Source organism: Patiria miniata, unplaced genomic scaffold, assembly GCF_015706575.1.
Source record: "Patiria miniata isolate m_02_andy unplaced genomic scaffold, ASM1570657v1 HiC_scaffold_24, whole genome shotgun sequence".
NCBI classification, from domain to species: Eukaryota; Metazoa; Echinodermata; class Asteroidea; order Valvatida; family Asterinidae; genus Patiria; species Patiria miniata.
Window position 1 is genome coordinate 15690877 of NW_024037063.1, and position 26279 is coordinate 15717155.

At 39.1% G+C, this 26279-nt stretch overlaps 1 protein-coding gene across 1 annotated transcript; it reads right to left on the reverse strand.

The window, feature by feature from the left end:
• Positions 1 to 4008: 4008 nt before the first annotated feature.
• LOC119732612 (putative oxidoreductase YteT) lies at positions 4009 to 25302 on the reverse strand. The gene is made up of 13 exons (XM_038206192.1): positions 25168 to 25302; positions 22949 to 23129; positions 19923 to 20007; positions 19611 to 19684; positions 18800 to 18859; positions 17582 to 17746; positions 16403 to 16533; positions 14802 to 14856; positions 12572 to 12664; positions 11343 to 11471; positions 9020 to 9121; positions 6653 to 6826; positions 4009 to 5594 (listed from the first exon to the last, which is right to left on the reverse strand). The coding sequence occupies exons 2-13, from the start codon at positions 23036 to 23038 to the stop codon at positions 5475 to 5477; spliced, it is 1278 nt and encodes a 425-aa protein (XP_038062120.1). The 5' UTR covers positions 23039 to 23129; positions 25168 to 25302; the 3' UTR covers positions 4009 to 5474.
• Positions 25303 to 26279: the final 977 nt, after the last annotated feature.

A 26279-nucleotide genomic window follows, 5' to 3' on the forward strand; every position in this document is an offset into this window, starting at 1 on the left:
AGTCTGAATCCATTGGTATACCATGTGCAATGGGTTATCCATACCCATCTTTGCCCAAAAGGCATTTCCTCAGTAGTTTCAGCATATTCCTCCCATACAATTCTTCCATTGACTTCATTCAGTGGATTTTTAGGTACTCAGTTACATGGGCGTCGCGAGGGGAGGAAGGGGGGGCATTTCCTCGGTAGTTTCAGCATATTCCTCCCATACAATTCTTCCATTGACTTCATTCAGTGGATTTTTAGGTACTCAGTTACATGGGCGTCGCGAGGGGAGGAGTTTGCACTTCATGAATACAATTTTCAGGGTTTTTTGGCACAGACCAATCACATCCCTGAAGCATTGACAGACTCCAGCCCGTCCCAACAAAACACACTCCCCAAGCATCTTTAAAACAGAGAAGCCGAAGGAAAGGCCAGGTGGCAGAGGGCAGAACACATTGATTAATATCACTGATTGCCATTTCTGCTGTACTTGCAGAACAATCTTTTACTACACTGTATGAACCTATGCAGTTTTAACAAGTGATACAAGTTTTATCAAGTCATACTTCAAAGAAGCGATGTGACTGATTATCTGATGCTCTAGGAACTCATTCAGACTTCTTGTTGATTTGTCATGGCAGGTATGGCTTTGTCTGGTTTGAGTCTGTACCCGATGCGGATAAAGCTGTTGATCTTCCTGAACCATCCATGCGTGACCGTCCCCTTGTCATCCAACATAGTTTCAAGAAGACCTTCAAAAACTTTTAAATAGATTGTCTGATACATTATAACTTGATGTTTAAAAGAAAGCTACGTAGACGCTACACATTCATGTCACTTCTGTTTTGTCATTTGCGTGGTGAGTCCGCCTTTGTGTAAAATGAAAGAAGAAACCATTGTAATGAATTGTGAAAACATTGTCCAAATCTTGTGTAAATTAAGCCAGTTTTCAGCACTTTCTTTTCTTATCTTTAAAAGAGAGCTAACTAAAGTCTGCAACTATTTTATTCTTGAAAGCCTTCCAGTTTTGCGCTTTTTATTATGAATGTACTTAAGGCACTGATTGCAAGACCCTGTGAGATATTCCAGTGTTAAGTATGTGTGTACTTCACTCTTCCAATACTTTTGTGAGTTCAAGTAACCAGTGCATTCAACTTGGTGCAATCTCACTTACAATGTACTCACACATTGTTGGGACATTTCTTAAGTAAACTTCAAAAGTATTATGTTAATGTCATTAGCATAGTGCAAATTAGGACTTACAATTTAACACGCATCAATGATTGTTTCTGAGTACTTTTTTTTATGATATGCACGCTTGTGTTTTACATGTTCCATCAAATATGTATCTGTATAATAATCCCTTTTAAAATTTCATTTTAAGAGTCTAAAATTGTCAGAATTAACTATCTTTCTTTATGTATTAGTTTGTTAGTTAATACTAAGAATTTCTTGTATTTCATAAATTCTGACCTTTATTTTAAATTACTAAACATGTCCATTCTTTCAATTTGAATCACCTTCAAAAATTGCAATAAAATTCTGATAATTTTTCTACTTGAACATACAGTTTCATGAACACACAAACAGTTTAAGTCAATAAGTCCAATTTGAACTTTGAAAACAGCATGCCTTTTGATAAATAGTGGGGTAGTTCCTAATTCTTTACAGAAGAATGTGATGTGGATAGTCAATGTGCTTGTTTTCCCTTCAAATCCGACTTATGAAGACATGAATGTGGCATTGTTGTCATATTTTAGGATTCACACATCACTAGTGACCCCAGTCTGAATCCATTGGTATACCATGTGCAATGGGTTATCCATACCCATCTTTGCCCAAAAGGCATTTCCTCAGTAGTTTCAGCATATTCCTCCCATACAATTCTTCCATTGACTTCATTCAGTGGATTTTTAGGTACTCAGTTACATGGGCGTCGCGAGGGGAGGAAGGGGGGGCACTTGCCCCCCCCCCCCCCCCCCCCCCCCCCGGAAAACCAACCAAAAAAAAAGGAAAAAAGAGAAGAAAAAGAGGCGCGAAGTCATAGTGGTTTAAATTTAATGAGTTGGGGGGGGGGGCAAAATGTCCCTCCCCCAAAAAACTGATAAATCAAGAATTTGGTGAGAAATACAAGAATTTTTGGGGGGGAAATATGTTTTGCCCCCTCTAGAAAAAAATCCTGGCTGCGCCCATGCTCAGTTATATTGATTTAATTGATGTTTTAGTGTACAGTGTACATTTTAGATAGTATTCAAGTATTAATTGACTGCTTCAAGTTGCATAGTAAGACTAGCCCCAATGGTGATCCATGGAGCATTCTATTTTGTCCAAGGCAAAAGCAGTCAACTTTTTTTTTTAACACCTCGCCTACAAATTCTGCTTGATTTTAAGAGATAACTGATTTATTTGAGCTAAATACAATTAAAATGTAGTAGTTTGATTGCTTTGTGTTAAGTTAGGCCATGCACAGCAAGATAAGATGGCAAAAATAGCGAATACCGTCTTGTGTGTGAGTAACAACCCATATGACTCGCTCTCAAGTGGCGAATCAAGATACAGAATCTGTGGGTGAGGTGTTATCAAAACGAATATTTCTATATCAATCAGTTCAATGACCATAAGAACATTGTGCAGTCAAGGGTAGTCACATTTCAATATTCCTTTGGCAGAGGTGTGGACAGTTTGTTTCTATTTTGATCAAGTTTTAACATGGTACATGTATTACAAGTCGTACACATGTACTAGATTTGACATGAAGTAACAATAAACCACCTAGGAGAAGATGTGTCATGCTACCATGTGCATATATACATTACATGTAGTGGAAGGTATGCAGTCCGGCAGCCCAGGAGAGTGACCCCTGATTCTCTGCTATACATGTAGTGTTTTTCTGCTGATCATCTTTGGGGTGTATCGAATGAGATCTAGGGTGGTGTAGACCTGTTATTCTTAAACAATTTTAAATATTCAAGATGGCGTCCGAGATGGCTGCCGTGTAGGACTAAAATTGAAAAATTCAAATTATTTCAATGGTTTCTGTCACAAGGCGAGTGATATTTTAGCCGTGGCTAAGCTAGCAATATGGCAACCATTAAGCCGGTACAGGGCGGTAAAATATATGAATTTCTTTGTTTGTACACGTACATGTACATCCTAGATATACCGGTTTGTATATCCTAGATTTACCGGTGTCCGGTAAAAACAATGTCAACCTTTCAGCATGGATGAAAATTTTGGGTGCCCCTCCATTGTAACTCAAGTTACGAATCATCACTGCATCAGGCCACAAATGTACCTTTGAGTGTTCAGGCATGCAACTGGGAAATCACCAAAAAAGAGGAAATTCAAATTTTCCCCAGACTTTGTACAGTGTTTTTGTATTTTCAATGGCACACATGGGAAGTAAAAAGAGAGGAAATCAGCTGATCCGAGGAAAAGTTGTATGCCTGAGTGTTGCTGAGTACATCATTTTGTTTTATTCCACCAGGCATGATACATCTCATGGATTTGATGCAAGATGCACGTTGCTGTTACTAGTCTGAATATGACCCGTTATCCCCGGAGCCAAGTCTCCTGTACAACGTCTCATATGTCTAGACATGTAGATATATGCAAGCCATGCGCCAGCCAATCGGAGCCGACTTCACTAAATCGTGACATCATTTCATTCTCAAATCAGGACCGAAGACCCGATATAGAAAGCACCTGCTGATTGGTCAAAACCAAGATGCGGTTGTCTTGAATAATTAATCAGCAAATCTGCTCAAATGTAATAGATTACATAGACTATGTTGCTGTACTGTAGGGCCCAAACAAATTGTGTTGTAAACTTGGGTATCATAAACAAAAAATGTCACTGAATTTTCTCCACGGATAGAATAAGATCTCCAATTGGACATCTAGCTAAAAAATTGGATGATTTTTGCTTCAGGATAAAAATAACAGCAGAGACCAACATACAGAAAGCATTCATCAAGCTTCTTCCCCACTTGTAAGTATTGTTATCAACACTGAAGACGAGACAATAATTCCAAAACATTTAATTTTTTTTATTCATGCATATTTTATTTGTCGCATATTTTCTCCTATTTTATACAAGGTAAATCATATCCACCACCGTATTTAATGTCATATATTTATATTTTATTTCTGATATTTTATACAGGGTAAATCACATCCCTGTGAAATATATGCAAAATATAACGTTTAATCAATGGAAATACGATGTACAAAATATTGTCAAGATAGATATTTAATTTTGTTTCATTACTTTATTTGCAGCATGTAAACATGTACTAATAAGATTACTAAAAAACAGACATCAATATATAACAATAATCATACATAAAATACAATCGCAAGAATAACACCTAACAAATACACATTTTTGCAGAACTGTTCAAAAGTGACGCATTGGCAGTCATCTTGGGAAAGATAAAAACATCACAGGAACACGTCTCTGGGAGACAAATTGCAATTACATGTACATTTAAATGGTGATTGGATCCCACAAACGAGTCTTGAAGGCAATGTTGTACTCAAAGATTTGGTCACTATGTAGTAGGAAGGACATCATTGGCTATGCATTTTGATATGTACATGTACATGTAACTCACTTTACGAGCAGAGCATCCTGTTTGAAACGTCGAGTTAAATCAACTGGTTCTTCTCGGAACCACACAACTCATTAAGAGATATCTTTCATTCATATGGTGTTACTGCAAACCTCCCATTCAACAACTCAATTTGGTATCTTGATATACATGTACAAGTATTTCATTTTCGACAAGGTCACACATTTTTAAATGTCCATGTTTATGGGACTCACACAAAAATGCTTATTTCTGTAGAAAACAGCCAAATTTTACCATTACCGGTGTTTTAAATTGATTCTCATGGTATCCATAGATATCCTACATAATTTGAACCATGATGTTATTAGTTATCCTGCAAGCACAAGTGGAACATGGAATAACGTAGTGCGTTTGTATCCAACAACCCATGAGGCCGGAGGCCGAGTGGTGTGTGGGACACAGGCCAGTAGCATACTGTAGGATCATGTTTAACGTCGGTTGGTTAGGATTGGGCATTTTTACAAACTTTGATAAATTTTAAATAGAATCCATTTGCACTTATTTTTATAAGTGAACAAGTAACTTAAAATGCAAATGAAATTATGACTTCTAAACCCGAACTACGCATACTCCGCATCTAAGGTAATCATAGCTCAACATTTTGTTGGTTCAGTACTGTGGGGGACCAGTCATTGTGTTGTTAGATTTGGTACTTTTAATATGTGTTTGAATTCAATTAGCATTTCAGAGCCTTTTACTTGTTTATGTAAATGCCAATTTCCTTTAATACTTGTCAGTAAAATGGCTGTGTCATGTTAAAGAGTTCTTAGGTCATCACATGATCCTGTCAATGCTCATCACATGATCCTGTCAATGCTCATCACATGATCCTGTCAATGCTCATCACATGATCTTGTCAATGCTCCTCAAAGGAAATGACTCTGGATTGCCGCCGAGCCTTCTCTGCCTCAAACACTAGCAGGTGACTCGTCAGTATGTCCTCTGCTGAAGCTGGAATAATAGATGGGTCCTTCATCTGAAACACCAAAAGAGTTCTTCAATTATAATTATATCATATTCACAAGCAGTTTTTCTATGTATGAAATTGACTTATAAAATGCACTAGTGCTCATGTAATTTTTATCTAACAGAGGCAAATTGTTTTTAATGGAGAACCCAACTTGCCTTTTCTACGCCTTTGTTTCAAACAAACGGTCAGGAACAAAGTTTGGCACAAATGAACAAATAAATTGTCTACTGCATATGAAAGACTTGTCAACAAACCCAAGGAGTCTTTCTGTTAAAAGAGCACACCTACTAATTAAAGTTGGGGCACACAACAGAAATGACACAAAAGTGTCCGTCGACAACATCATCTCGCATATTCATCATTTACTCCACTGTAATTGCAAGGAGTACATGCCTTAGAAATTGACCAATCTCAAACCTTTGTTTTTTGCTGTCTTAGTTATTACGTACCAGCACCTCATCTTTTTGTTGAAACAAAAAAATGATAATTGCATAAACAAATATGCACATCTTATGAACGGCTTTCTCAAACCTGAGACACTGCAAAGATGATTTTTATCTAATTTCTATAAAATGTTTTTTGAAGGTGAAGAACAATGACAGACCCTGCATTACAAGGCAGACTTTGTTTTCTTGTTGATTGCTTGTCATCATCATGACCACCAGTAAACTCTATACAAATAGTTGGACCTTTCTTTCAGTCAATTCTGACATCACTATTCTCTGCAATATTTCGGGCCATTCTCAAGACTATTGTTCTGATCTGACCATGAGCCAGAAGTTAAAAATAGCATTGAAATCCCTTTCATCTGAAGAAATACCTGGAACATGTTGAGTGTAATTTGTGTTTAATGCAGGATTTAAAAAGAATACTAATATAAGCTGTAGATATTATATTTTTGCACATGTCTGTGTCGAAGACAAAGTGGGAATCCGTGCAAAGTTGGAATTCCCACTTTGTCTGGTTGGGCAATGTTGGAATTCCAAAGTTTAACATTTTTTACGCATTTTTTACGTATTGCTCCCTTGATTTTCTTTAAAGAAATGTGTGAAAACTGCACATACCGCTAGTGCATGAACAAAATTGTCCATTAGGTAGAAATCAGCCAAATCATGGCCTAGCGAGCTAGACCGCACCCTAGCTGATGATGCAGGGAAGTCAACAGTCACATCCACCGTCTGCTGACTCAGAAAGTCATAGTGTCGGACATCACCAGCAGCACTGAGGTTAATCTCACCCTGCAGTTAAGACATCAACATCTGTGGGTCAAATTTCAATATCATGCTTGCCTGATAGTGTCAAATAAGAACTTGATCAAGTTGATCTTTCTCAAAAGCTAATACATGTATGAAACAACCAACTGTTCTCTATCCTCTGTCAATCAAATACAGTAGATACCACAAGCATTGAAACAAATTAAACAAGAAAAATAGTGTTAAAAACACAAATGCCCCGCAACCATGCCTATTTCCATGACATAACACCACTCTATTCACATCAACTTACCTGGGTCACATGGAACGTTCATTGACATCGTTATTGTTTTCTTTAGGTTATATATGTAATGTATTGATGCCTATGATCCTGTAATGAATTTTTGTTTTTATGCTTTTCTGTTGGGAAGTCATTGTATGTGATTTAAGCAAACTGACTGGATATTTTCAGTCTTAAGCGAGACATTTCTCAAAGGCAAATCCTTTGAGCATTTACAAGACCTACATGGAAATATTTTTTTTTAAATAATCAAAAGAAAACATGGTTATTTGAATAAGCTTGAGTTAATTTCATGACATCATTTCTTTGGTTTTTAATAATGAGAACAGTTAGCCTATGGGGTCCGAAAGTGACTCAAAATCCTAAGAACAACCCAGGGAGCTACATAACATGTTCATGTACATGTACTACGGTGCAAGTCTCAAGTTTTAGTGTTACATGTACATGTACATGTGTTTGTTGAGAAACTTTTTTGTTGTTGTTTCAATTAAAAATATGACTGTCCAAGAAAAAAGGGCGGAGAAGCCACATTGATTATACAAAAACATGTATAAACAGTGTACAGGCCCCCCTACTATTTTAGTGAGTGATTACAATTGCATACTGGTTTGGTAAAAAAAAAAAATTCAAATAAAATAAAATCCTATTGTTTTAATTCTGGCCTTTGTCTGATGGGGTCCAAACTTATTCATTTTCTATACATTATACTAGCAAGCTACCTTCATTGTATCAAGGTATACATGGACATACAATCCAGATATCCCTGTGGAACCAAATGCACACACACACGCATTCTTGTTCCGTAATTGTGGGGACTTACACTCGTCTGTGCAAGGTATTTGTGGGGACCGATAATGCTATGGGGACAGCAGAAAGTCCCCATAACTCGGTCCTAATTTGCCTAACAATAAAATAAACTATCATTGAAACAGTGGTGAAGGGCAATACCTAATTTGAGTTATATCACCCGACGCAAAATTCCATCTTTTAATAGTTTATGCGGTACCCGCTGCTATGTACATCAGATTCGAACCGGCCAACCGATCCCGTTAGCTCGGTGGTCGAGTGGTAAGACATCTGCACTAGAAAGCAGGAGGTCGTGGGTTCGAGTCCCACCCGAGTGATTTTTTCCAACTTTCACTCGGGAGGTAACACACTAAGTATACAGTGTTTGAAAACAACGTCGGTGAAGGGCAAAACCTAATTTGATTTATATCACCCCGACGCAAAATTCCATCTTTTAATAGTTTATGCGGTACCCGCTGCTATGTACATCAGATTCGAACCGGCCAACCGATCCCGTTAGCTCGGTGGTCGAGTGGTAAGACATCTGCACTAGAAAGCAGGAGGTCGTGGGTTCGAGTCCCACCCGTGCATTAAAAAGACCCATGGAGAGAGATAATAAAGGCAATTAATAAGGCCTGTATTGTACACAGTGCATGGATACTTTGTGCTGATCGACCAATCCATCAGGCCCTGCTCACTGCGCATGTGTACAACAATACATGTTCCCAATCTACACTTTGTGACCAGTGTAACAAATTCGTTGTTCCGAATCCACACTTTGAACAATAGTGTGACTTCATAGCAGTGGTTTAATGAAGTATATATTTTTTTTCAAATAAACCAGAGAGAAACTGACTGGAAGAATAGGGTTAGGTAAGACCAAATAACCATATTGAGGATGAAACAAAGTCGTAAAAATAATTTAAGAAACTACAATCTTTTCAAAAGTACATGTAGCTGCCTAAAAAGATTGCAGGTCGGGCCATTTTAGATTGCTAAGTTGAACTGACATTTACTAATTTTACTGGTTACGTAAAAGTTTGGGTAGAAAATATAATTACAGAGCCTAACTCAATGATCCTTGGCAAGGATTGTATGAAAAGGACTACAATGACACAAACCATACGTGGTTTATGGTTGAATATATTCACCTTTGTCCCAAAGACTCTGACAATTCTTTGACCAACGCTTTCTGTAAATGCCACCATTGTAAGTGTTGCCGTCCGTCCTCCGCTGAAACGCATACTAACAACCTATAAATACAGTAAGAGACACGTGACATTAAGGCAGGCAGTTCTCCATCATGATAATTACAATACGCTCCACTAACAGAGAGTAAACACGAGAAGATAAATGCAGAACAATACAGATAAGTGACGCACTGTGAAAGACATAGTAGATTCAGGAGAGCTAGAGGCCATAATAGAAATGAGAGGAGAGAACAAGGGAATGTCTTGAAACATGCCCTATGTGCCATAAGGCCAAAGACTGTGCGAGTACAAGTGGAACACGGCATAATGTAGTGCATCTGTGCACATGTGGGACACATGGGAAACTACATTTTCCGTGTTCCACGAGCGCAATCGAGCGTGATAACAAATTTATCTTCAAGCAAATTTGACGCACTAAATAGATTGAACATGCACGCTGTACATAAACTTTTAAGCGGTTATCCTATTACAAGTGCATGTTTGTACAGAATGGCGAGCGCATCTTGGAATAGCGCAATACGCGGAGTGTGGTATGGACCGTGGCCGTGCTATATGAAGCTCGGCTTGTTGCCATGGATCGACCAATCAGGATCGAGGATTCACATTTACTTGAAGATAATTGAACATAGACACAATACATTTTTTAAGTGCAAGTGGGATAATGAATTTATGTTCAAGCAACCGTGACACACAGTAAAGATGCAACGTGTGAGCTGTGGTCACTTTTCAGCAGTCATTCTAGTTGCTGTATATGAGCAGTGGGCACACATTAAACTTGCATAACTTAGTATACAAATATTGAGTGGCTCAGCGTGGAATGGGAGGAATATTATCGCAAGGTAAAATCTGGACTTTTCCGTTTCACGAGGCGAAGCCGAGTGCAATGGAAAAGTCCTGATTTGACCGAGCGATAATATTCCTCCCATTTCACAATTTAAAGCCACTCAATATTTGTTTTATATAACTGACATACATGTATAGATCCTTGTCATTTGATATATTTGAACTTTTATTTCAACACAAAACTCAAGGAAAATGTATTTCTCTCTTTGAAACCACCCCTTCATGAAAATGTTTGAACCCAACGCTGTAGCGCTTGCTCTTTGGAACAATACGCGCAACGCTGAACGCACACACCAGCATGCATTTGCACACAAATACCGCATCATGATATTAACTGTTGAATAGTATTTCCCATTCCCCATGGGCGGATAGTACTTTTTGAGCCGCGGCGTGAATGGGAGCAATAACAAATGTCACGTGATGTGAGTTCCAGCAATCAAATAACAAGGATCTGTATGTCGGTTTTATATAAAATATCATATGATACACGCTATGCCCTATAGACAGTGCAATATGAGATATTATAGCACACCTCTTGCTAATTCCATGGTCACAAGTGGTTTTTTATATACGCTAGTAGATGAAATTTGCGTCAAGAGTGAAATAGACTAGCTGTTATAAACTCCAGGCACAGCATTTGTGGTTGCAGTGCCCAGTGGAGGTTATACCTCGTTAAGTCTCGTTATAACTGGAAAGTGGCACCTTCCAGATTGCTGGCATTACTCTGCCATTATTTGGGCCGTGAATGACTACATGAGAGTCCCATTTCCCCCACCTTTGACCCTCTGGTGGTCACTCCAAGTCCTTCAGGCCGGTGCATAAACATACACTACTGGGGCCATATTCGCTAAACAACTTAGTCGTAAATAAGTAAGCACCCCACTTCAATACGCAACTTAAGACTAGTCTTACAACTTGAGCAGTATTCACGAAACCTTTCCTTGAGTGCCCTTCTTATTTTCGTGACTCAAATCTGAGTGTGGTCAGACATGTCTTAAGACAAGTTACATGTGAGTGGGGCACTAGGGTGTCACGGCGGCTTTATTTCAGTCCGTCAAATTCAAGTCAAATTGTACATGACACATTTGTTGGGCATCCTAATTGATATGCCATAATGCAATTTTGCTTTGTTTTGTCTGTTTGGTCCTTCACTGTGGGACATTCCATACAGCCTCAGGGTGGAGCTTTATGATCGCATGATAACATTACAGCAGCATGCTACAAATCATCTTGTTATATCACGTCTTGGATATTGTAATTTTATTGGTCTACAATGGCAAAGTGTCCAGTCTATAAAAATGACTCGGGTGGGGGGTGTGTCATAGCATTCGTCTCGGGTGCTATGCATCTTTTGGGGTGTTACAAAGGCCATATCCCACATCACAGCATTGAATAATTGTTAATGAAATGATCCATCTACCTGATTATCGCACACGTCATTGTCACAGTCATACACACATCGTCCATATGGCCCATGTTGTAATGCCTCAGTGATGGATTCAATAGAAGGATTGTTACAAATGACTGAAACTGGCCAATCAGAGTTACCCTGCAAACACATCAAAGTAAAAACAAAACAGGTCAAACAGATATTGTCAAGCTTGTCATTGCCAATCAACACTTGTCTAACAAAATTTGGACATTGTTTGGCCCCTTTGGATCAGATTCCTCAATGCACTTCACAATAAAAACAATGATACAAAAATTGAATTGAAAGTTTAATTAAGAAATGCTATTCCACCTGTGGAGGTTTGTTCTAAGTGTTGCTGTCAAATTCTGTGAACAATGAAGCTGATTCAACGACTGTTTTGTAACTGATACTAACAGCACACATATAGCTGTCATGAAAGGTCTGCATGAAAGGCGGCACTATGTGGACAGAGACGTCACATACAGCTCACATTCATAGATACCTACGACAGTTTACGCATTCCTGTTGGTCGACAGCCCCGTCACCTGGCTGGTCTTAAATGGTTGATAGAACACCAGTTGGCTGGTCATCAGCACTTTTCCAGTGTCACATGAAATTTGGACTCCTATGAAATGATGTCCTTTTTACCGTTTTTTTTGTTGAACGTTAACAATCCTCACTTTATAGGCATGCGCAATACTACTAGTGAGTCAGTAGTTCTGGTCAGCTTAAACACTCCAAACTGGTCTTAAACATAGTTTTTAATACTGGCCAAGCACACATTTATTCCTTTATTAAATCCACTTCTTTTAACCTTAGGCATCCACTGTTATCGCTCCATAAGTTGATTTTTTTTTTAGATAGTTATGTCTCCATTGTATTCCACTGTCCAACGTTCTGTACTTGTATTTGATGTAAACATTTTGTTATTGTAACAGTGTACATGACCAACGGTCACTTCACAGAGGTTTTGCAATGTGCTAATAACAACCTTTAGATTTTGTAATGCTGTTTAATCACCTTGTTGCATACGAACAATTCACTTTTACCCAGAATATGCAGGGACTGGAACAACTGTTCAGATTCTGTTGTTTCAACATTCACCACTAAGGCTTTTTCTTAGTAGAACTACACATAGCTGATCAGTGTTGGTAGCAGTCAGCTTTGAAGACAATACCAGAGTAAGCAAAGCTACATACTGCATTAGATGTCACTGTGGCCATCCTTGTATTGCTTACCATCTTATATATGTCTATGTAGAGTTTCTTGGCTGAGTAACAGCACTTCGTCTCAACCTTGCAATCTAGACATCTTGAGGATGAACCAGGTGGCTGCAAACAAATCAAACCATTCAAACCAGGTTATCATCTCACATTTCTAGAAGTTAATGCAACACCTTGGTGGTCCATACCAAGCATCATCAGCACATGCTTACCTTACCCCAGCACCCCATTGTGCTTTTTAGCAAACCACTGAGGCTGACTGACACCCAGACAGTAGGGAATGGTTTGGGGACCTTCATTCAAACTCATACTGACTGGATAGCTCATGCAACCAACTCCATATGAATTAGTGATCTTTGCCAGTCACTTATGAACTTCAAATAGCTGCTGCTCATGGAAAGCCCTACTGGATAGAAAGGGAATACCTTGATGCAGGACATTATTTGCACGATTACAAGATGTTGGCTGATGCAAAGTGAAGGGACTTGTTGCCTATGTACACTATCCAGTCAGTGTATAGGAAACAGTGTTCGTCATTCCAGTACACTCAATGTCAACCTCAATATGGTCACAAAGATTAAAGTTACCACAACACAAATTGACATGGATTCTTCTTATCACGCAAGAGAGCATCATGTGTATCTATCATTATGTGCAAGTACATGCCACACTTGGCAGAGATTTCAATGTTGGTATAAGCCCCCTGCACTACTGGTTCAATTCCAGCAACAGATCATCACTCCAGTCAACAGTGGTAAACAATTACATCACCTTCTTTATTGCTCTTATAGACAACTTCTTTGTCAGCTTTGTCTTTGTCCAAACAAATCTAGTGATAACCAGTGGACTCTTCTTTTCTTGGTAAATATTAGCAACCCTCCTAGCATCAAAATTGTTCCTATAACTAAAGCCTAACAAGTCGTTAACTTGGGGCCGTATCATAAGTCTGACGCCTCATAAGTCCGACGCCTCATAAGTCCGACAACGGAAAAACGAGGCATTTAATTTGGCGGACTTACGAGGCGTCGGAGCTATGAGGCGTCGGACTTATGAGGCGTCGGACCTATGAGGCGTCGGACTTATGGGCCTTTATTTGTTTAGGGGATGCGATTTTGTCGGACCTATGAGGCGTCGGACCTATGAGGCGTCGGACTTATGAGCGGACCCCGTTAACTTCCCAGATTACTGCCACAACATGTACATTGGTCCCGGGTACATGTACGTAAGTGTGTATATGTGCCATTTTGATGACCACCTTAAACTTGTATCTCTTGTACATCGGGCCAATACCTCACTTCAAGACACACACTGTACTCCATTCCACAACTGCACAAAAGATAATACTTGTTGGCTGTTTACAATATTCCTGGCTTGCTTCGTTCCATCCCTCCAAACAAAAAGAGTTACAGTAAACTCCGGCTAAACCGACATCGTACAACTCGTCGAATCGCTAAGTCGGCCGTCCGACTAAAGCCCCGATTGTCCATAATGCATTTCCATTGAATTCTTTTATTTCTAATTCTAAGTCGGCTTTTATAAGTCGCCATTTCGCTCAAGTCATCGTGTTACTCTCAGTCCCCTTTCCATAAAAAGCATTACAAAATCCTTTGTGTAAGTCGACATTCAACAAATCACGCATTGGCATTGACTTCCTGTACTGCGGTTGGCAAAGTGTCGAGTGAAAAATGCTTTCGCACGGCCCGTGATCGCTGCATGCATCGGTGTCGAAAAAGGGTGTCCTACTGCATACATCGCATGCATCGTGAGCATATCAATACCAGTACCCCTCTAGGCTGTATGCATGCGCTCTGTCCATTTTGGGGATCGTCTTATTGAATGACTACTGCTGCGTGTGTGGTATATACCGGACCACGCACGCATTTATAATTCGTTACTGTGCACATACATGTATGTATCGTGGTCTCCACTAGCAGTACCCCAAACGTGATGATACAATTCGAGGATTAATTTGCTGGATTCAACTCAAGCATTAAGGAGATAATCCAGGGTAAATCAAAGCCAATTAGTGCAATGAATCATGTGTGCAAATGTAAGTCAGCAAAATGACGACTTACAGCAGATATCGGCATTCGCGTACATGTAAGTCGTCACAAATTCTCAGGTCCGGAGAGTGCCGATTTAGCCGAAGTTTACTGTATACTCTGAAGGAAGTTTATTTGCTTCCCAAAGGTCCCTTCACCAACATAAATCGTGTCGAGATAGATTTTATAAAATGCTGACCAACCTTATTTTCCTTCCTAAAGTGAAAGAGTGACCCAAATGATGATACCCCAGTACATCTGTAGGTTTAGAGACACAGACAAGAAACTTGAAATATATTCTAAACCAATATGGTGACTTTAACTACAGATCTTAAGATCCATGCTTTAACGTAATATACATCAATACTGTAATGACCAAAACACATGCTGCTGCAGGCAACAATCACTCTGAAATCAGTTCTTTATCAAGCTGTGCATATTCAAATAGTTTTGCTAATATTTGAAAATTCTAACTTGGACTCATCAGATATTCAAATTTTGGAAATGCACTGATCTAGTGTAACATGCGCAAGCCCACACTGGCCACCGATTGGGATTTGCATGTTCCTATACTTAAGAACTAATTGTAAAATAGAAGAGCTGACAAATTGGCAGATATTTGACTGATTTTAAAGAAGACATCCAAGCTAATATTTCTCTTGGAAACTCTCAAATCATGCACTGAAGTAGATTTAGATAATAGTGTGTCATTTGACAAAGAATACAACAATACAACTTACTTAATAAAAAGATCATCATGCACGATTTTCATCTTCTTGAGCCTGTCATATTTTTCAAATAGTTGAATTGAAAAACTGCTATTGGGATATTCGGTTGATGATCGGCTATTCAAATATTGAAGAGATGTTTATTAACACAACCTTTGTGTAAATATTGTTTCACCTCCGTTACATCTCCTGATGCAGTCATCAGATTTCTGTCTACTTTGATGTAAATTTTCAAGCAATAAACAGAGGGGGGAAATGGGATGGCTGTCGACTATATTTTACGAGAAACTTTTAGTACCAAAAATAGCTGTGAAAAGATACAATAGGTCACTTTACTTAAAACTAAAAATGTGTAAAAGGAATGTACAACATTTGCTTTTACTGCAATTTTTAGAAATAATTGATTTGGAGGATCAGTATGTTATAGCAAATATTGTTAAAATGACTTGTTTCACGTTTTGGGCTTGTAGATAATGGAAAAACCAAGAAAACCAATCATGTTCTTGTAGTCTGTTTCCCTGACCCAACTTAAGATGAATCAGAGCAATTTATAGACTTTGGGGAATTGTAAGGTCAGAGAATCAGTCTAGAAGGCTTGTACCCCTTTACAGGTGTGTTATCAATTGCAAAGAAAATGCAGAACAACTAATTAGGAACAATTTGGAACAGTTTTTGAAAAACACCAGTTTTCTTCAACGCTGGTCGGCCGACCAGCATTGGAAAAATATCATTTTTCTTGAAAATATCTGCACACCAGGAGCCTCTATTTTACAGGATGCTTTAGACTGTCATTCCCTAACAATCCAGTATTTCATGACCATGTGATCATTCCGTTTTGTGATGTTTGCAAATGTTGAATCTTCCCTTTAAAATGATAAGCTTCTGAGGACAGTCCTGTTTTACAACTAGTCCTTGGATTGGCTACATGTACACTAGTGTGCCATCCATCCAGTCAGTCATAACGAGTCGCTCTACTGATCAAAATTCATTCCAAGCTGGGCCATTACATGAGCGAGTGTTTTGAAATGTCTTGTAGAGAGAATACTGGCCTCAATAGACGAGATAATATAGCTCACCTGTACTTGCTCATCCACCATGATAAAAGGTCAACATCATGGCAACATTTGGCAAGTAGAGAGAATGTAGAGGTATCTTCCCGACACCAGTTGCCACGTACAAAGGCATGTGCAAAGTGCCAATAACCAACCTGTGAAAATTGTATCAGCAATCAGAACCAGGATTACTTCTATCAAACCTGTCAACCTGTCACTCAGCAAGTAATTCATTTTATACTTCAAATCTAAATGTCATGAAAAAAACAGCAACATGAAATTTTAAAGTACACTTTTGTCCAGAGATTGCCAAAAAAATGTAGTATTCGACTTGTTTACAACCATAATTTCAAACGTGTGGGTCACAAAAAATCCACATTATGTCTTACATTTACAAAGGAAATGTTAAAATGAAATGCCTTTTGTTGATATCTGGTGCTGCAGTGAATTGCCTTGCCTATAGATACGTTCCTGCAGTGAAATAAAGCCATCTCATTTCAGGCACATCTGTCAACATAAGACTAGCGCAGTCTGGTGCCACATTTTACACATCATAGGAGTGACAATTCCTTGTTTGATATCAGGTTCCACGCTAGTTTCAGACTTACACACATAACAATGAAAATGCACAGGTTTGAGGCATCTTTTTAAAAAGAAACGTGTGACTGGAGTAGCCACTAACACTCTAGGCCACCATAAGATAAGGATCTTTGTTTCATATACCATGCAACAGGCATGATATTGAACATAGTGGGGCCAAGTTGTCAACTGCAGTGTGATAACTGCACTTTTTACATGCACAATTGTGAGGAACACGTCACTTTGTAGGAATTCAAATGGCACAAGAACTCAACAAAAAGGACTAGACTTTCAGTCTAGACTAGAATATGTCAGAACCCGAAAGTTTTCTCACTATTGTATTTTGGAAGATGATAACAGAAATGGAAAAAGAGACACATTTAAATCCACAAAACAATTACTTGAAGGTACTTAAGAAAGTGGGTTATGTAACTATGCAGTTATTCATACAAGTACAACTTAAAATAAGCATGTAGTTGATCGCCAGTAAGCATGACAAATTTTCTGAACCTATATTAAATAAAATACAGAAAATACAAGAAAGTAACTAATTTGGAGGTCATTGTTCATCTTTTTAAAGATTAAACTGAGTCCAAATGAATGAAAAGAAAACTTAGTATTTACCTGTTCAGTGTGTTGTATATTGACTATGTCACCCACCAAACCACTGTCAATTAATTCCTTAATCTTACGCATGGGAGGATAATGACGCAGAACATGGCAGACCGAGAGAATGATGTTATTACGTTTACAAGCCTCCACTATATCACGACATCCTTGCTCTGTCGTCTGGAATCATAAAAAAATAGACTGATTTAGTTAAAGGTACATCATTTGTATTTTGTGCATTTGTTTCGTTTGAAGCAACAAAAGTGCTCAAAATCTAAAAACGGGTGCTTAACAACTAACCTGATTAAGTTTTAGCTCTGTGAATGCTGAACATTTTGAGAAAACAATATTCTACATGTTCTAGGATCTCAATTTCAACTCAACAGTTGCTGAGTCATATAGAATTGCGCTCGAAATCAGCATCCGGAACACGTTCTCTTTCAGTCAATTGCAGCTACGCGATGTCATAAACTGAATCGACGAATAAAAGCAACTGTGCACACCTGTGCGTCGTGTCAATGCTTGTGCACATCCATTCACGGATTTGCCCAATTACAAATAAACTACTCAACGGAAATTTCCAAAAAGTCATCATTTGACTCATATTTGGAAATGACATTCTTTTATTGTTTTCTTCAAAATGACAGCATGCCAGAAGGAATAATTTTACAGTGAGTTTAGTGCCATCACTATCTTTAAACCAATAATTTGGTCAGTTACTTTTTAGCTGCAAATGATCAACTCAACCTTGAAATATTACACAGCATTTTGTGTCATACTTTAAGAAGATCAAGTGGGATTTTATTAACACATTTCTTTAAGCGTTTTTTTTTTTTTACATTCATCACCAACTACTTGGACAAATGCACATCAAAAAGCTGTCTGCATTAAATCTTTCATTATCATTTTTTTGTGTTTCTGTTATCAAATGTTCTGGAAGTTTCCTTTTTGGTTCAAGGAACACTGGTGTGGAGGTTTTATAAGATTTTATAAGAAGTTGAAAATCACATAAAAAATTAATCTGATAAAAATATATTCCATGCTGTACTAACAAAGAAAAGAGCATATCTTTGGATAATTGTCTTCTATCCGTTACCCAGGCTCAACACTTCCATGTCAGCACAGAACTAGATCGTTACAGCTAACTACCCATAATGCTTTGAGTTTCCTACACAAAATGTGTAGGGATGCTCTTCTTCTTTTGTGACATGTATTTACCCAGTTGATACTTACTGCCATAGGTTTCTCCAACAAGATGTGGTATCCTGCATTGGCACATGCTACAGCCGGATCCTTCATCAAAGCAAAGAGAACATTTGAGACATCAATATAAAAGTTGGGTTTTTTAACCTGGAGTAACACTGAGTAAAGTATTTACATTATCACATTTCAGATATGCTAGACTTTTGGTAATTTTAATGTTTGCTTTCAATTCAATTTAAATATTTGATGAAATCTTCTTTTTTTTTTAGTTCACAAAAACAAACTGTTCTATTAATCATGAAAATTTGAACACATTTATTTAATTCCCTTTTCTCGCACTGAAAACAAAACAGGATGTTAAATTAAAACAATTAAAATAAAAAAAAAACCAATGAAATCAATCTGAGTGGTATATTGTGCAACAAAGTAACCACTTGTACACAAGTATTCTACAAAAGTACATGCTGGTAGATTGAATGCCTCCTACTGTGACTGAACAGTCTGCTTTCATTTCTGGTACGTAAGATGGAGTTCTGTGTCTGCGAGATGTGGAATTTTAGTTTAGCGTTTTGCACTTGAACATAATTTGATATACCCTGTATTCTGTTGAAGCGATGCAAAGAGCATGTGAAAAAAGTTCACAAACTGGCTGAGGTGGGACTCAAACCCACAACCACCTGCTTACTAGTGCAGTTGTAATATAGGGTCAATTGGTGACAGCTGTCTTATTGTATTCTTGTATCATTTAATTTGGTTGATGAATTTAAACCTATTGGCAGGATATTCAACCCTCAGAAGGCCAGTGTGGATTGATATAAACCAAAAACAATTTTGCCTAAACCTTATGAAGCTGGTCAGGAGTTGAGATAATGACAGCATCAGCAAACTTGTCTTGCGCTAACACTTTGGTCCAATCTGCAAATTAAGAAAAACAAAATAAGACATCATGAGAGGTGCATTCTACACTGTACTGAATGATAATGTTGCCTGCTGTTTCGTAGAATGCAGTCATCATCAGGCCCCTATTAACATTGTACTGGGGGATTTGGGAATGGGTGATGGAGGATTGCTAGGGTGGTTGGGGTGTGTATATGTAGATGATATCCACTGAAAAAAAGCTCTATATATCTGATTATGACCCACAAGAGTTTACCATCAAACAGTCTGTCTTCAGGAACGTTGTGAAGCTTCTGCAGCTGCCTACATGCTACTGTGTTGGGATCCGCAACCCCTACAACCTACACAGATATCATAGAGACAAAACAATTAATAACACTCATGGAGTAACGTTAAGCATAGGTGTTAACAGCCAAATGTTCTGATACAGGCATAAAGATCTTCATTTCACAAATGTTTAAATAGAATATTAGAACGGCAAAGTCAGGCAATGTCACTTTCTCTAAGCTTCCAGTCATAGACCAATTGATGAGCATACAAACACATAAGTACTACGTGTCAAAAAGTCCTACTTTTCATCCTAATAACTTTGTTGTTTATGAATGGAATTAAACCAAAATTTCAGATCACATAAACAAGGCATTATGAAAACAAATACTCACTTTCAGAATTTGCGTCTTTCGACTTGGCGTCCTCCACTGTCGATACAGCGCTGGAGACAATGGCGGAAGGCGTGTGCTGCGGCAGAAAGATTCTGAAGGAAAGCAGGATCACTCCTGATGTGACTCACTGCACACCTCCTCAATCATTTGGCACAACACATCAAGAGTTGCAAAGGGACCTCTGATCAGAATGAGCCTTCCGCCATCGTCTCCAGCGCTGTATTGACATCGGAGGATGCCAAGTCGAAAGTGGCAGATTCTGGAGGGAGTATTTTTTATGGCTTTAAATCTCACCCTCTCGCACAAAGCTGAGTTATTAAGGATCAAAAGTAAGCATTTTTTTTATACATAGTACATGCAGATATTGTGCCGTACATTACAATGTTTTTGTACAAAGTACACGTAAAATTTCGCATGGACGCATATATTAAATGCGGCTGGTCAAATATATGGAGGTAAAAAGAGAGAACCAAAAATGACTTTTTGACACAAGTGCTGTATTAGAAACTTCCAAGTGATTCAGCTTTATGTAATGTGCGTGTATGTACATTTGTGTACAGTGTCCGCTACATTGAGTCACAGTTAAAACCAATGCTGAATGTTTGCCATGTCAGTCACTCATGGCTGCAGGTGAACATAATGTTGAATGTTTGCCATGTCAGTCAGTCAGTCATGCCTGCAGGTGAACATAATGCTGAATGTTTGCCATGTCAGTCAGTCAGTTATGGCTGCAGGTGAACATAATGTTGAATGTTTGCCATGTCAGTCAGTCACTCATGGCTGCAGGTGCACATAATGCTGAATGTTTGCCATGTCAGTCAGTCAGTTATGGCTGCAGGTGAACATAATGCTGAATGTTTGCCATGTCAGTCAGTCAGTTGGCTGCAGGTGAACATAATGCTGACTGTTTGCCATGTCAGTCAGTCAGTCATGGCTGCAGGTGAACATAATGCTGAATGTTTGCCATGTCAGTCAGTCACTCATGGCTGCAGGTGAACATAATGTTGAATGTTTGCCATGTCAGTCAGTCAGTCATGGCTGCAAGTGAACATAATGGTGAATGTTTGCCATGTCATTCAGTCACTCATGGCTGCAGGTGAACATAATGTTGAATGTTTGCCATGTCAGTCAGTCAGTCATGGCTGCAGGTGAACATAATGGTGAATGTTTGCCATGTCAGTCAGTCAGTCATGGCTGCAGGTGAACATAATGCTGAATGTTTGCCATGTCAGTCAGTCAGTCATGGCTGCAGGTGAACATAATGGTGAATGTTTGCCATGTCAGTCAGTCAGTCATGGCTGCAGGTGAACATAATGTTGAATGTTTGCCATGTCAGTCAGTCAGTCATGGCTGCAGGTGAACATAATGCTGAATGTTTGCCATGTCAGTCAGTCACTCATGGCTGCAGGTGAACATAATGTTGAATGTTTGCCATGTCAGTCAGTCAGTCATGGCTGCAGGTAAACATAATGGTGAATGTTTGCCATGTCAGTCAGTCACTCATGGCTGCAGGTGAACATAATGTTGAATGATTGCCATGTCAGTCAGTCAGTCATGCCTGCAGGTGAACATAATGCTGAATGTTTGCCATGTCAGTCAGTCAGTCATGGCTGCAGGTGAACATAATGCTGAATGTTTGCCATGTCAGTCAGTCAGTCATGGCTGCAGGTGAACATAATGGTGAATGTTTGCCATGTCAGTCAGTCAGTCATGGCTGCAGGTGAACATAATGGTGAATGTTTGCCATGTCAGTCAGTCAGTCATGGCTGCAGGTGAACATAATGCTGAATGTTTGCCATGTCAGTCAGTCAGTCATGGCTGCAGGTGAACATAATGCTGAATGTTTGCCATGTCAGTCAGTCAGTCATGGCTGCAGGTGAACATAATGCTGAATGTTTGCCATGTCAGTCAGTCAGTCATGGCTGCAGGTGAACATAATGCTGAATGTTTGCCATATCAGTCAGTCAGTCATGGCTGCAGGTGAACATAATGGTGAATGTTTGCCATGTCAGTCAGTCAGTTATGCCTGCAGGTGAACATAATGCTGAATGTTTGCCATGTCAGTCAGTCAGTCATGCCTGCAGGTGAACATAATGGTGAATGTTTGCCATGTCAGTCAGTCAGTCATGGCTGCAGGTGAACATAATGGTGAATGTTTGCCATGTCAGTCAGTCAGTTATGGCTGCAGGTGAACATAATGTTGAATGTTTGCCATGTCAGTCAGTCAATCATGGCTGCAGGTGAACATAATGGTGAATGTTTGCCATGTCAGTCAGTCATGGCTGCAGGTGAACATAATGCTGAATGTTTGCCATGTCAGTCAGTCAGTTATGGCTGCAGGTGAATGTATTTGTTTGTCTTGATTTTGACAAGAAGAATAGTAAATGCATCAATACGTCCTATATTGTCATGGAAACCAATATTACCCTTTCTGATAAGGATTTGTCAGTTGTTTTATTTACTGAAACCTTACTACTAGGGGTTTAGATAAATATAATGTGTTGTTTTATGCAAATTGGAAAAATGATCCAATGATCCAAAAATTCAGTCTTTTACATATGATAACAATTTATTAAAAACCATGAAAACTTATCATTTCAATCATGTTTAGGTAGCTTACCTTTAGTTTTTCTGGATAGTCCAATGCATAGTTACTGTAGGTCTTCCCCCTTTGCCCTGCACCAATAACAATGACTGTCACCTGTTGCATTCTGCTCTCTGGCCATCCACACTTGTATCTCTTGCAGCCCAAATCCTTGTTCACACTGTCCAACTTATGCACGAACGAAAGTTGATGATTGCTGTTCACACAAAATGTCAAATATAAGTATCTGTAAAATGTGTATTTTTTAATAATGAGTTCTCATTTTTTAATACATTTATTGCAAAACAAATCAACCATGTAAATGCTCAAAAAATTGTGTGCACTTATAAACATTTGGTTTAAAATCAGACAGAGCCACTGTCTATTTCATTGAGACCGCAAGCATAAGCACATCAAAAGGAACGCTTACTTCAGAGGGAAATTTGCTTAAATTAGTGACGTAACAATAGAAATCCCCATGCACGCACATCCACGCCGTAAAATAGTGTTTCAGGTTAGCAAATTTGTCTGCTATGCTAAGTACAACTTTTCTGCGGGCTGTTAAGCAGCACCATGAAATTGGGCCCTGGTCCCTGACAATGACCTGAGCTGACAGTGAGGGCTATTACCAATTACTGGCCCCTTATTTCTCAATCCTCACCGCCTCTTAAGAAACAAAAGGTTTGAATTGTAGGCCTATAATCTTTATTCCCTAGTACTTGTTACAAAATTCATCAGAATTGAAACCTATCCCTCAGGACAGCGACATAACTACATGTATGTCAATGTAGTCATGTCAGGGTTCTGGGGGCTAGTTAAAACCCAAAACAGCACATCAAAGATAAAAGGGCTCCTTTTCCGTGTTACACTACAGAAATGTACGTGTATGTGTATATACTTGTTATTCATACCAGTTGAGCAAGTTTAAAGCCAGTATACCCATCAATATAATAAAAAGGATTACATACACTTATCATACTCATCAAGGATGTCTTTTTTTCTTTCTTTTTTTCAACTCCCACATTTCTCATGTTAGCATTAGTTACTTTTGAGGACTGCTCTAATTTTTTTTGCCATTGTTATTTTTACGGATGTCAACCGGGAGGGCATGGAACAGAATTCAGTTTTTCCTGGTTATTAACATATTGTGAGTATCAATTTTGATTTCCTCAAATCAACTTTTCCTCATATGGTGCTATGACTGCTGGGTGGCTCACAATATGAAGGAAGTCCAGTATGTAAGTCACATTTATGGGGCTGCAAAGTGTTCCCCAACGTGGCGCACTTGAACAAATACAGGACATTTCCAAGTGAACATTTAGAAATTTCACTAAAGTTGACAAGTTCTGATCAACCATTATTATCCCTCCACCAACATTCATCCAACTAAATGTTTGTCAGGAAATTAGTTTCATACTTATGGTTATTAAAGACGAACAGCTTAGGTTAAAGACGAAAAATCAAAGAAGTGGCTATCATTGTAACACTTGACTGTCTGGTTCCCAGACCTGAAAACATTTAACATCAGGTTCTTAGGTATCTAATTAAAGGGACTTTATTTCCCTTTAAAAATAATACTCCACAGCCAAGGATTACTAAGATTATTTATAAGGAAAAAAGTACGATCTGATTAAAAAAAACCATAAAAGTAACGTTTAGGGGATTTAAGACTAACCCTTCCCCCTCTCAGTGACAACATGAGATACCCTATCCGTAAAGTTTATCAGTTCACAGGTTTTAACAGTTGTAAATTGGATTCATATTGATACATATTGTCGCAGAGCTGACATACCGGCGAATCGACCATTTTGGCGATTTTGAGACGCGCACCGATAGAGGGCGCAATTCTCGGAGATATCGACTGCGGCTCCACGGTACGACTCCACGATCGATTTTCGGAGGTAGGTCGGCTCCACGCCTCCACGCCTCCACGCAGCCGTACGGAGGCGCGGATGTAGAGTAAAGTGGCCCTGCATTCTATAGTTGTACCGAACAATTTATGAGAGGCCCTTTTTTTAGGGTCTCTTGCTACCACATTCTAACGAACAGGTTATGCCTCCAGCGTTACATGTGAATGAATATGACTATTTATTATGAGCATGTCAGCTGGAGTTAGTCAAGCCATTCCTCCATGGTCAAGCTAAGGCTGAAACTAGTGAAACTGAAAGGTCACTGAAGGGAAAAATTAATGGTGGCCAGAGACATGGGAATATTTCCAAAATGCTCTACATGTCAAACAAAACTGTGAAACTTACCAGAATTCTGCTCACCAGCATCGATCACAAGATCAAGAGTCTCGAGTCGCTCGGGTAGCTCAGTCATGTGTCAGTCGAGCATGCAACACAGCACGTCACGCATGCATGCACGGCTGGTGCGCTGTCGACTGAGGGCGCTTTATCTATAAATAGAACTCGCCGAACTCGCCCTCGGGCAAGTTCGCGCAAGAACCTTGGGCCAAACTAGTATTCGCCGTGGTCTACAGAATCACTGATTGATTAGACAAGACAACCGCCTCTTAAACTCTAGATTTTGACCAATCAGCGGGCGCTTTCTATATCGGTCTTCGATTTTTTCCGGTGGATAACAAAAACCTGCCACACGCGCTCCGTATCATATTAAGGGAATAAATGTGTGCTCCGGAGGTTTTTATCACTCTGTTTAATACCACTTAGAGTCTGGGTGCTGATAATTACCCGAGCCGGAGGCGAGGGTAATTATCAGCACCCAGACTCTAAGTGGTCTTAAACAGAGTGATAAATACCGACGGAGTACATATTTATTCCCATTCATAAATACCTTTTCGGCCAAAAAAAATCATATAATTCGTTCAAAACATCCCGATTTGTTCAACAAATTCACTTTAAGCTTTTTGAAACATCCCTCCTGCAAAATAATGGAGTGTTCAGCTGGCGAGTAAGATGAAAACAACCCTTTTATGGAGATTGACGCGCGCGTATCATGTTCTACGCGATGTCGCGCAGAACGCACCTGGCGCGTTGCGTTTTGAATTTAGAATTATAAAATTCTAACTCGCTTGTAGTGTTGCGCATGCCTACGTGAGGATTGTGAACGCGGCGACATATCAGAAGGCCCTGTCACACTGTCTGCGATCTATTATGCGCTCTCACTGCGTCCTTGAAAAATAGCTGGGGCGCAACAACTACTAGATCGCAACGACAACTACATAGGTCGCCAGATGGGCGCCAGAGAGTATGGTCTCCGATGAGCGCAAAGGTCTTTGAACATGCTCAAAACAATCGCAACACCTCTACGCTCTGGCCAAGGCGCCGTAATGACGCAACTCGGTCGCTGTGCGAGCGTGAATCGTGCGACATTGAAGTGGCATTGAGGCAGCTTATAGGCGCAA